At 35.5% G+C, this 14109-nt stretch overlaps 1 protein-coding gene across 7 annotated transcripts in view; it reads right to left on the bottom strand.

The window, feature by feature from the left end:
• ARB2A (ARB2 cotranscriptional regulator A) overlaps positions 1 to 14109 on the bottom strand; it is a 413000-nt gene that overhangs the window by 218951 nt on the left and 179940 nt on the right. For all 7 annotated transcript variants that reach the window (XM_014597271.3, XM_006264051.4, XM_059725034.1 and 4 more), the window contains one exon: positions 5875 to 6093. In XM_014597271.3, the coding sequence (XP_014452757.1) occupies positions 5875 to 6093 (219 nt within the window). The remainder of the gene's footprint in view (positions 1 to 5874; positions 6094 to 14109) is intronic.

Here is a 14109-nt window from a genome sequence, read left to right as displayed (position 1 = left end):
ACAACAAATGTGATAAATTAGCCAATCAACGCCAATCCACTACCACTCCTGAAGAAGTCCATGATGCTGCCACAGCACTCCTTGACCACCTCAGTAAAGAGAAACAAGACAATTGGATCCAAACCACTCAAAACATAAACTTCACCCACTCGAGCAGGAAAGCCTGGTCCACTATCAACAGCTTAACTGGCAATTCCAGACAATCCCCAAAAGTTCTAGCAAAGGCCAACAACATTGCCAGATGTTTTATTAACAATGGAAAATTCTCAAAACCAGACAGAAACTTTTCCTGTATGGTGAATGCAAAATTGAAAGAGGCTTGGTACTCTCTCTCAATAGACTCAAATCTCTGCATCATCTTTGAAATCAAAGAGCTGATGGAGGCCATCAGCACCCACAAGGCTGGAAAGTCCCCAGGCCCAGACAACCTCCACCCAGAATTCTTCATCTACTTCTACAGTCTTCTCTCAGTGGGATTTAAACTCATGGAAAGACTTCTGTACAATCTCCTGTACCCCATCATCAATCCCCAGCTCCCAAAGGAACAGGCTGGCTTCTGACCAACTCAACTACTGACTAGGTCTCCTGCCTCACTGCAGACATTAAGGCAGTTTTTGAAGAAGGGAGGAACAAGGAGCAGTCTTTGTAGACTTATCTGCAGCCTATGACACAGTATGGCAATGAGGCCTCACTCTGAAGCTGCTTCACAAAATCCCCAAAAAACACGTGGTCCATTTTCTGCAAAAATTCATCTTCAACTGTTACTTCACTCTTCATATTGGAAAAGATATCCAACAGGAGCTCTCTGAAGAACAGTGTACCTCAGGGATCCATCCTAGCACCCCTGCTCTTCAATATCTACATCTCAGAGTGGCCCCACACAGTAACCAAAAAATACATGTAAACAGATGACGTGTCCCTAATGATCACAGGAAAAAACTTCAAGAACCTGGAACAAGGTCTGACAAAGGACCTCACCACATTGAGCACTTACTTTCAGAGCTGGAGACTCAAATTAAACATCACAAAGACAGTCAGTAGCACCTTCCACCCCACCAGTGAACTCACCAAAACAACACTGAATGTCAAGGGTGCAACAAACTCCATCCCTTTTAAAAGCCACCCAAAGTATCTTGGAGTCACCCTCGACAATACCCTAACCTACAAGATGCATCTTACCCAATTGGCAGCCAAAGTACAACTTGCAACAACCTGCTCCACTGACTAGCTGGCTTCAGATGGTGAGTTAACCCCACCGTATTTCAGACATCCACCCTGGCACTGGCATACTCAACAGCCGAATCATGTGCTCCAGTGTGATGCAGAAGTGCCTATACTCACAAAGTCGACAGCACACTCAAAAATAGCATGTGACTCATATCTGGCTCCATCTACTCTACCCCTACATCACAGCTCCCATTCGTCAGCAGTATTGCTCTCCCTGACATTCACCCTGATCAGCAATGTCTCTGCCTCCTTTGCCATGCTGAACTAGACCATAATCACTACCTACATCAGCACATCTACTCAGACCCTCCAATAGGGTAGCACCTCCAATCTAGAAAACCCTTCATTGCCCACCTGCACCACCTGTACTATATTTCCAAAGGTTCTTCCCCACACAACTGGGCTGCACAACTATGGGGAGAACAATGGGCCTCTGAGAACTGCAGACTCAAAACATTCATCCCAAACCCCTCTGCAAGACCTCCCAGCTTTGATTTAGACAAACTCTCCTGGGTCCACCTCAATAGACTCTGGACTGGTTATGGCCACTTATGTCATAACATGCAACAAATGGGCTTGACACCAAGTGCCACTTGTGAATGTGGCGCCCCCTCACAGACCGCAAACCACATAGTTACTGAATGCCCTATCTTCTGTTACCCTGGAAACCTCAGTGCCCTTGACAACCCATTTCGATCCCGTCTCAGCTCTGTCCAATGTGAAATATGATTCTAGTACACTGTTTTTGTTATCCAAAAAAAAAGTTGGTCTAATAAAATATATTATATTTAAACAAGGAACCTTGTCTGCCTATGTCCTTAGACCAACATGGCTACAACCAACACCCCTTATACCATTCTTTAACTCAGAGGAGAAATGGCATGCCCTTCCCAAGTACCTTGCAAAGGTTTCCTGCGGCCTAGCATGTTGGATGCTGAATTCATGGATACAAATGCTGAATTCATTTGCAGCTATTGACAGATTTAATTTATATTAATAAGTTGCTGTCTTATTGTTGCTTTCATCCTAAATATCAAACATCCACATTCACCCATATCCATAGCTAAAAACATTCAGATTCCTTAGATTTCAGAAGGAGAGATTTTTCTTTCTTTCTTTTTCCCCCTAGATTACCAGATAATGTAATGATTTCTTTTTAGGTCAATTTCTTATAGAAAAGGATACCGTTTATTTAGTGAGGAAAGGCTATATCAATGTTTCATTTCTAAGATGTTTGTTACTATATAACAATTAAAAATGATACCATTGTTATGGAAAGTACACAGGTACACAGTGCATCATAAAATAATATTTCATGATCCATGACAGCGTATGTACTTAAGTGGTGCATGGTATTTAGAATGGTCTGGATACTGATTTACATTTCTAAGTGTCTTTCAACATAGAGTAGGCACTTTCAATGTGGAAATCTGCAGGGAGTGGGAGATGGAAAGAATAATCATGTCACATTTAAGCACGTATGATTCGTTTCCATAGGCAAAGGTTAGAGATTAACATATTCAGAGTTTAGTTCAGCAATAAATGAAGACTGGTTGGGGTACTAAGTTTCTGGGGGAAGCATTGGCTACTGTGTACAGCAGCAGCCTCTTGTGGTCTAAGAAAAGATATTAAGTAGCGTTTATAAGCAGGGGTGGAAATATGTTTTTTAAAAGCATGTATGTACATATTTAGCTATTTGACTCAATTCTCAATTCAACACATTAAAAAACAGATGCTTTTAAAATGATCTGCTGGCAATATGCTTGTTAAAATCTGATCAGTGAGAATATTAAAATTCAGTATGCATTAATTAACACATTATATAAAAGTAAAATGTTTTTGTTTCATCATTTTACAAAGAATTATAGTAAATGCTGAATACCAGGGAGTTTTTGCCTTGGTCTGTGTTGCTGAAAAGAAACTAAATTTATAGGATTATTATTAAATTGATGACATTTTCTGTCTTCACTCTTGAATTCAGTTGGCAGATGTTTTCAAGAACAAAAAATTCTGTCTTATTACAAAACATATTAAGCAGGTTTTTCTGCCATAATGTTTGACATGATGTTTATTGCCCAGACCAAATCAATCCCTTTAACAAGCTTTAAAGTATGCCAGCAAGTATATTATTTTGTAGTTAAAGAAACTTGCAGCATGAAACAATAAGTACTTTGATCTCTCAAGCTCTGCTCTTAATACACTACACAATTTGATAATTAGCCATTTCTTTTTATATGCATCTGGTAGGTAAAATATATTTCATTTTCCAATCAGCTTAGGGTCTTTTTGCTCTTACATTGCTTCTATGTATTTTGCTTATTTGCATATGTTAGAAATTAAAAAAAAATACTTGAAAGAAATGTACATTTGAAAAGGAAGTAGGTAAGGAAACTAGCTTAAATAATCAAGTTAGATTTTTTTTAATCTTGAAAATACTGGATATGTAAGTTAAAACATCACTCTGGCAGCTTAATTTGTTCAGCCAGCACTTACTCATCAGATCACTGTAGGTCTCAGTGACCCTTAGAGAGTATAACTGGAGTTGTCTATTCCCACTAATTAACAGTCTTCAACAGTTTCTCCAATTCGCATGGCACAAATTTTCCTTCAACATTAGAAATTCATGTCTTTTCTTATTACCTATTTGTACTTCAATACATTTATTTTCCATGGCCCACATGAGAAAACCTTATTTTTGCATTAATTTTTATACCTCCCTCCATATCAGTCTACCCAATGGAAAAATGGATATGACAATTTATTCCTGCCTCACAACCGGGGTCTGCAAAAAAAAGCCTTTGCGTGACATGCTACCGAAGTAAACTGTCATTCTATAGTATTTTCGGAGAGTGACAAAGAAATGTAGTTTTCTTTTTTCATAATCCCATAGAGTAAATAGAAAATGTCTCTACACTGATGTGTTGAACAAAATGTGAAGCAAATTGCCAGACTTCAGAGTCAACAGCATCAGAGCCTATCCTGCTTGAAATCAATTCAGTAGACACAGGAATGGACCCACAATGTATGCTATGTAGTTAGACTTATTCTGCTTTTTCCAGATTTTTTTTTAAAAAGGAAGTTCAATACAAAGTTTTGAAATATGTATTCATTGGCCAAGAGAACAGTGCATCTTGCAATTCACATGTGCTCTGGGCCAAGCTGCTCCAAGTTAAATTTCATGCCCTGCCATGCAAAGCAGCCATATGTAGAAAGATATCACAGATGAAAAAGAAAGGTGAAAGTGTCCTTTAGAAGTAGTGCAAATTTTAACAGCCAATGCCAGATTGCTGGCACAAGCCATAAGAAGAAAACCCACCTCTGGACAGTATCACAACATCCATTAACCCATGGGCACACTCTCCAGGTGAACAATAATGCCTCTCAAAGAGGCTGGGATTGGTTGATGGGCAGACTCAAAAAAAGAAGCAGCGAAGAAAAGCAGTGCCCTTTTGGTTTCTTTCTGTGAACATGTCCTCATTGTTCTGCACCTCCAACTAACAATTTATTTCCTCAAAGTACAATAATGTTGCTTGCTAATGCTTTTCATGGCCAAGGTATGATAGTTTTAACTAGACAGTAGAGCTTTTTCTTCTGTAAATTATTATTATACTAAACCATAATTACAAGGAACACAAAATTAAAATTAACATGATTTTGACATCTATTTTGCTGGACTTTTATTTATTTCACACACACGTTTTTACTATTTTAACTACACCATGGCATTTCTGACATGTTTTACTGTTGAATAAAAATGCTAACTTTCATAATAAGGGCTTTGAAAACTGCATGAATCTGTCTAGAATGTATAATGCATAGTATGTATATGAAGTAGAATGTGTCAAAGTGCAAATAATATTGTTTGTGCCCCCTGCAGAATTAGAAATCCTTGGGTAGCACTGTTATAACGATCCCATGCTGCTAGCATTACAAAGTGCAAAGGTTCACTGAGTAAGAAAAGAGCAAGGGACAGAGTTTCCTCATTACACCATTCTTGAGCTATTCTAGCTTAAATATTTATTAAGATATTAATAACTCTCTCTCTTTATCTGCCTTCAGAAGTTTAGCTGAAATACAATGGATGGCTGCTCATATGAAAACAATACGTTACCAGAAAAAGCTGCTACCACACAAGATGAACACCAGTATTTGCACAATATACTATTAATTCAGTAGGTATATGTTAAAAAAATTATCAGGCCATAATTATTGCCTCACAAATATATAGAATAATGTAATGCTACAAATGCATGCATGGAAAGTGATATTTTTCGTAAGCTGTACTAGAGGGTGTTTCTTATGTTCACACTGACTCATAAAATCTTTTTACAAAGTCTTCTTTAAATTAGAGTTTGTCTGGTGATATCCAGTATGCTCCTCTGGGGGTTATTTGAAGTTCCATTTTGAAATTAGAAAGGAACGTTTTATAACATTTTCAAAACTTCACATTCAATAAATGACAAAAAATATCAATAGAAGGAACAGTCCCTCACTTTGAACAAACTCTTGAAGGTGGTATAAGTGACTGAGGTTTCTCTATCTTTTTAAAAGAAAAGCATAGCATTTATTAATCTAAATATCTCCATTAATTTTGAATCCAAAACATAATTTACCAAATAAGGGCAAGCTACGTTAAAATGAACTTACTCTGATATACAACTGCACAGTTTCTTTTTCTTTTTGCGGGTTCCGATACTTTTCGTAGAAGTCACGTCGCTTCTTTGTTTCCTTTTGGATTTTATCTTTTCTTTCTCTCTTTTCTGCAGGTTCATCTGAGCTATCAGAAGACTGCTGTACTTGGGCTTTTGTCTTTTCTACTTCAATATAGTTCTCATTGGGATTCAGTACTATTACTCCATAGCCTTCCTGTTTTGGAAAAGAAGAAATAAAGGAAGAATATGAAAGGAAAGATTTAGTCTTTGAATTTGCTTTCAATTTATTTTACCATTCTTCATATAATGAATGTAAGTGATTTATAAAGTAGACCAAGAGCACAGTTTCAATGGTAATATTTTAAGAAGCATTGTGAGTATTTCATTTTTGTAATTAAAGGGATAACTATCCATCGGTGGCATTTGTACATGCCTCTTTCTCTGTTTTTATTTGTATGAACTGGTTTTACATTCAAAATACTTTAAAATATGTGTTGGTATTAGCTTTACATTTACAATCAAAATGTTATCTCATGAGATTTTTTTCAGAAAGTACTGGAACTAAAAACAAAAGATGTTAAGAACACTGCATAATTGTTGAGCATAAAACTTTATATCCAGCCAATAAAACTTCTATAATAGAAAGATTTTTTTTTAAACAAATCCTCTGGAAACTATTCAACACAGCTTAAAATAGTAACCCTCTTTTGTATAGCTGACCACCAGCATACAATGCATAAACTGATAGCGGTAGTAACAATGAATCAATATCAACACAGATTCAGTGATACTGCTTACAAGTCAACTCTGTTAGAGTAAAATGGCTTTTAAGTACCACTTTAAAACTGTTTTAAAACTTCATTGGGATTAAGTTACATACTGTGATCTAGAAACCCAGAGGAAACCTGTAGTTGTAACAGGTCATGTTAAACTGGATTTTTGTCGTTCACAAAATGAAAATGTTGAAAGATACAAGAATGTATATTAAGAGAAATAAAATGCTGAATCTATTTGTTTTCACATAATTTAAAAATTACAACCGATTTTGTATAGTTGAGAATAAGAGCATTTTAAATGCTGGGAAATACTGCGAAGCAGACAAAGATTTAACAGAAAAATAAAGTTTCTATAGTCTCCAAATTCAACCCAAGCTGTCCATTATAAAAAATAAACTTTAGAAATAAAGATTATATTTTTAAGTTACTCTCTATTAATTATCTATCATTATTTCAGCCTTTTTTATTTAAGCTCTAATTTTTTCACTCCAACCAAGTGAAAAGATCAAAGAAGTCTACATACCTAGCTGACCAAAGTAAACCAAATCTACACCAACAAAAGATACTTTATTTGGTCTTGCTTTATTCCAATCTGTATAGCTATTCAAAAATCTTGTAATGCATTGTGATCACTGTCAGGTAGACAGATTGTCACTTGGTGATTTTCTACAGTTGGACACACTCGACTAGTTATTAAAATCACATTTGAAGGAAGTTCCTACCCCTCTTCCTTGTGCCTGTACAACTTTTCACGCCCTTCTCAAATTTCTGCTATAACTTCTCCTCCCACCAAAACTAACTTAAAGGACACTGTTGCACTCTGCTAAACAGGGTGAAATAGAGGCATTCAGTACACTGTCTCTGGTGTAAGGAACATAGTCAAAAAAGGTCACCATAGGCCAAAGAGAAAATTGCCTCCTTACTAGATTCTGTACCATGAGTAAGTGGTCTCCTGTCATGTTTCTTCCCTGCCCTCTCTACTGAGTGAATTGAACTTAAAAAGAGAGAGAGAGAGAAAATAAGACAGCACATCTTGGAATTTAGTTATCCCATAATAGGAATAATCATATAAAAACTAATAGGACAAAAGAATACTGTGCTATACTTGCAGAAAAAGGACAACTTAAAAATTAAATTTATACATCTAAAACAAATCTAGTCCATAAACCTATGTTAAAATATTAGTACATTAGGAACATCAAATGAAAGAACATTTTTCATGCTATTGTAACTATAGGGCAGTAAAAAATAACTAAGTTTTCAAAACTTATTACGTGAAATCCTTTGGTGATTTTAGTCTGCAGTGTAGAGTAAGTAGTTTGCTGCTCATTTTCTTGACCTGTTTGTTTTGAACACATTCTGTGTATTGATTCTTTTTGGTCTCTATACAATGCCAAATGCAAAATTCATGTATTTATTATGGTTTCAGAAGTGTTACTGAAATTTGAAACCCTGTGTCCATTTTAAGCTGGCCACCAAACAGACATATAAATCATCAAAGAAGTAGAATTTGTCTAAGTTATTGATTATGTAACTGAAAATTACATGACTCATTTGTCCAATTTTATGAGGACACAATGTCAATTTTTCACAGAGACATCAACAGATGAAAAATGATTCCATTTTCAAATTCACTACCACGTAAATCAATTAAAGGATTTTTATCAATTAGATTTAAGCTGCATAACATATCTCCCTTTACACTTTTAATATTTTTTTTCAAATGTAGAAGACATTTTTTTGTATCATTGCTATAATAATTGATAATTGAAAAAAGTCTCTCTCAGCTCTCAGCATGTACTATTTGAAGATACTATTCTAATATTATTTTGCTTATAAAAAGTATTATCTATATTCATTTTCCTATGGTTACCTTTTCCCATGATCGCTTCAATCTAAGCTGTGACATCAGAATGAGCATCTAATTTAACATACATTGCCTGCACACATGAAACAATGTAGAAATGCAATCTAACATAACTGCACCAGAATTTAACCTCTATCCACCTGTCCTAAACTATACAAACCTACTGCACCAAAAGGTAATCCTCATCCTTCAGTAAAGACTTATCTATGAAAACAATGTGAGTTCTGATTTCATTCAATGTCTGAAATATTTATGTCATAAGAAGGATAGATCTTCAGTATCAAACTTTGCACAGACGTTCAGTTTTTAAAATGTAAACCAAAAAGTGAAATCAGAAAATTATGACTAGATACAAAAGACCATACCCTCCAGTGACTTGCGCAAAACCCTATGGATTGTACCAGGTACAAGACAATGCAGAGCTAAACAAATAAAAGTTTAAGTCATTAAAAGACAAAACTGTTTTTATCTAACAATAATAATAAACCATACTCTTTATGTTAAAAACTTGTAATAACTAATGTGTTTAAAACAAAGACAAACCAATACTAGTTCAGTTTAAAAAGCTCTTTGGAGTATAACCTACGTTGACAGTAATATCAATAGAAAGGTAGATGCTAATCTCACTTTCAACCACAGTGGGCATATAGTGTTATTAAAATATTGAACATGGGTGAACTCTCTTGTAAATAAACACACGGTGCCAGGAGGCTGTCTTTATTTGTAAAAAATTAGAGATGTTATCCATGTACATAATAATGGAGTGTTTTTTTTCTCTTTCTCCACTCTGTACAAAAGGAAGCAAGTCCTCTGCTGATTAAAAAGTTATTTTACACTTTGCAAACTGCTGGTTTTTTACTCATTTATGATTAAACTATTTTAATATTTTTCTGTCTGAAATGGAATAATCTCCATAATTCTTCAACTAATTGATAGAAACCAACTTCAGCATACAAATATATATCTCAGAGAAGAAATATGCTTGTGGTTAAAAAAGTCCAAGTTTGTTTCCACAGTCCAGTAATACATCTAGGATTAGATGTGATAATCAAAACTGTTATTGATAGGTAGGCTTCATCCTTTATGATTATGCTTTCAGATTAAAATAGGCAATTTTAAATAAAAGCATTATAGGATTTTTCCTAAATTCTAATGTTCTGGATAGGTTTATTAAGAACTACTAATCCATGGACCCAAGTACTCCCTGAGGTCTAAGAGTGGTAAAAGAAGACTCTATGCAGGCTCTAGTTTCAAGTCTATAAATACAATTACAAATATATAATAGCTCATTTATCATTTATTCAGAAAATGATAGCCAATTGGAAAGCAGGCTAAAGCAGACAGGTGTTGAAAAGCACAAAGAATTATGAATAGGAAACCTCTGTAGCAACAGCCATGTCGATGGAGAAGTGCACTGGTCAATGAAACATAGCAATTTGAAATAGGAAGGGTATTTCTGTCCTTTACTGGAACTTTATGTGAGATTTTTTAAACTGTACCTATATCCACAATAACTTAGAGGGTTAATCCCCAATAATATAGTAAAAAATACTTGGGGTATATTCTGAATCTTTTAAAAATATCTTGTTCCTGGCCAAGTGAATAATGAGCTGAAAACATTCACTCCTGCATATTAATCCACAAAGATGGGATGCCATATGTGACCATAGAGGTCAGGGGCTAGAGTGGAATCTTTTGACCTATGTAACTATCTTTTTGGCCTGAATCTAAGGGTCTGTAAGAGATCATTTTCCCAAGCTTTATCAATCTGGCTTTTTAAGTCCAGAATTTTATTTAGACTGTTTGCAACATGATCAGAGTAATCCTCAAGGGAAATGTGATTCAAAGTGTTTAGATCTCTAAACTATATCTATCCATGGTTAAAATGGACATAGTAAGGTCCATTCATCTTTTTGAAAGATGTATGTTCTGTTTATTTCCCATCTTTTTCACGAGAAGGGTACATATATGTCACTGTTGCAACATCTTAGGTGCAACAGTGGAATGAGGTCATGACAACCAATCAGAAGTCACTAGTGAAGCGTTAAAGTAAACATAGCTGTTGGAGATGCAGCTCAGCTTGAAAAATGCCCCCTCCATTATTTGAGCAATTTTCTCAAGACGTGACCTGAGACTGAAACGCCTGAAATGTCAGTTGACTCCGTTTTGTGTTTCCACCCCATGTGCATTTTGGCACTGCACCCTGCTAACACTTTGTAATATTTTCATCCCAGCTACACCTCAACTCCTAGCTCCCTGAATTCCAGTGCTGTGTCCAAGTGTGTAAAAATGCCGTGTTACTGCCAAACACACATTGTCCCAGCAAGTTTCCAACTTAAAATAGCTCATCAAGTTAGTCAGGAAAAGAAAACATGCCACAAAAAGTTTTTAGAGGACCACCTGTTGTCTATTATTTTTACATAGCACTTACTCATAAATCATAACACAGGGTAATTAATCAAGCTGTCAAAGAGAAGGTCAAAGGTTATGTGGGGGAGTCAGAAGGTCATGCATGGGCTGATAGAGGTCAGGGTCACACCGCATTCCTCATTATCAAGTTGGGATGAGAGACGGCCCAAGCAAACAAAAGTGAAAGCAGATGGAGAAGTGAGTGGATAAAAAAAAAGGAAAATTTCACAAACAAAAAGAAAAGTGAAAGAAGAATGTCAGCTGCCTTCAAATAAAGAAGAGAATAGAACAGAAATACATTGAGATGTTCTCAAAAGGTCTCACACAAAATAAAGAAACTACAGTTTGATTATTTAAATACCTTTAATATAACTTTTTGGTGGTTGATCTTGCTCATATCAAACAATATCATAAAATAGGTTTGGTTCTGTTTCATATCTTGAAGTACATATGTTTCAAGGTGAATTAGATAACTGATGAAAGTTGATTTATACATAAAACTGTTTCTAAATGCTAAAGTTTGCTTTTGTAGAAATGTTTATGGCTACAACCAACTGATGTTCAATAAAAAAAAGTTATAACCTGTTTGAATGATATATTAAGAACTATACTTCTCAGATACACAGATACTTACAAACACAAAGCATCATAAAAGTCCCTCTGGATGACACAACAGTTATAAAATATTCTATCATTACAGTGACCTGAATTAGATGCAGAATACTGTGCAAAATTAGCTGTCACCCTTTCCTCAAAATCTTTGTTAATCTCATTTTGAATGTTTGCAGCTTTATCAACACATGCATCAATGTCAACTCCTTGGTTACTGAACCGCTGTACTTGGAAGAAGATATAATTAAAATGTTTTGGCACAGAAAAGGTGAAATTGTATCTTCCCCTGTTCCCTGAGGAGTCTGTAAAACATGTAGGATATATTGACAAACACACACCCTTGTCTAGAGCCCTGACATCCCAGGTCACCCAACTGCTATTTATTTCAAAACATTCACTTTGCACTTACCCATACTGTCACTTTACACTTACCCATACTGTCACCTGCTGTGTTACTAACTTTTAGTGGATATTAGAGCTATAAGAATAATAAACTCTTAATTTCCTTTCTGAATACTACCTTCTAAACACTGTCTTCTTCATTGTGTTTTGTTTATATCTATTTACATCTAGAACTGTAGTCATCCTATTTTACCTCATATTACCCTTATGTTAATAAGTAAATCATGTAGTTAATATGTTTTGCTTTGGTATTTGCTTATCTGGTGGTACTGGACCTCCATTAAAAAAGCAATACTACTATGTTCAAGACTAAAAAATAAATAACGCATTACTGCATTTTGAGTCTACGTTATAAAAAAAAATACACCTTTCATTCTCAGAATGAAGGTTATTATAAGGTAGGTAATTCACAGCGCAACATTTGATAGCTACAATCTACCTCTGTCTAGCAAACTAAATGCATCAATGTGCAGACTGTGTAATCCTAACTGCTGTATGATGTGCAAACAAAAGGATTATTCTGAGGATTTTTTTCTTACGTACAGTATTTCTAATATGGAGTTTCAGTGTCTTGCCAGTCACTAACTCATTTCATTCTATTTTAGGGTACAACATCTATTTTTAACAACACACTTGTGAAATATCAAAACTGCTACAAAATATTGTTTTACTCAATAAGAAATATATAATTATTTGTATATTAAAACACTGTTTCTTGTATAACAATCCTCAGCTACATCTAGACATCCTAAATTAAAAATTCAGGCTTTGTGGAATTGCTCTGAGAAGGCTAGCTGGGATAAGATTCACTCCAGCAACAAAGAGACAGGTTTAAGGGCTGCAACACAACTCTTCCATAGGCACCAACCAGGATGGAATAATACCTGTTGCCCCTCTCCTCTCCCTTTGGGGACATCTGAGTTCTGCACAATCCACTTAAACCCAGGCTCAAATAGATGCTCCTCTTGCCAGATGCAAAGGCCCTCTTACTGGCATCCTATTTGGATGTAGTATACACACCTTCTGTCTGGAAATGCACCCGGGAGGCTTCTTTCCCTTCTCCATGTACCTATTTCATTCCCTTACTTTTGTAAAACACAGATAGGACATCAGTGAGGTATGGATCCTGGATAAGTCCTGCATAAAGCAATCAATTTCACCTTGAGGAAACTACCTCTACTAAGGTTTTAAAAGCACTGTTACATAGATATACTTAGCATTTATGAAGGACTTTACCTTTGAAAGACTACAAAAAGAACAGCAACTAACTCAAAAAAAACCCTTGTTGAGTATTAACAGTTTACTCCATCTCTCATATCTATATCAGGAAGGGTGAGTGACTTTCTAGAAGCTACAGAGAAATGAGTTAGCAGAGCTGGGATTAAAATGCATGAGTTCCTGGATCCTTCCTAACTATCTAAAGTATTTTCAGGGCACTCATCACTTTACTGTCTAAGTTCTGATTCCAAAATAAGTTTACAAATCATTCTTCCTCCTTCACCAGAATATCACAACATATCTTCTATACTGCCATTTATGACTTAACTCTGCATACACCCAATTATATACATTCTATATATGTTTGGTTTTTTTAACGTTCCTGTACGGCACAAAAATGTATAATTAGATTTTAGTGGCCATGGAGGCATGTCTAGCTTTGTAACACGCTTAGCTCACAGAAAAGCAATCTAAGTTAGCGAGCTCTCTTGGTTCACCTTTTATTTTCAAGCATTTATATGCATTATACCATGATAGAATAAGATTAAACACCAATTTTGTAGAAGGTCCATACTCAGACTCTTTGTTCCACAATTTAAAGGGATAGTACATCATGCACTTGCACAAACATCTTCTGTAAAATCCTGAACCTGTCCACATCTTGAAAGGTAACCCCCACTTGTTGTTGAGTTTTGTTTGCAGGGACAATCAAAAGCTCCTTTACCAGAATGAAAAAATAATCAACTGTTTTAGCACGTATATATATTCAGTCACTTTCAGTAGAAAAATATATCACTTGGAATCTAAGAGTAAAGCGCCTGGTTCATACCTATCTCTAACTAACAGGTGCAATTCAATATATTTATCTGCTCTTCCCATCCCACAATGACCTATGTCAGAAGGCCTCCTTATACTTCTTCTGCTAAATAATTTAATTACTTATGAG

This window comes from Alligator mississippiensis, chromosome 3 (genome assembly GCF_030867095.1).
Source record: "Alligator mississippiensis isolate rAllMis1 chromosome 3, rAllMis1, whole genome shotgun sequence".
NCBI classification, from domain to species: Eukaryota; Metazoa; Chordata; order Crocodylia; family Alligatoridae; genus Alligator; species Alligator mississippiensis.
This window is presented reverse-complemented; position numbering and strand designations above follow the sequence as displayed.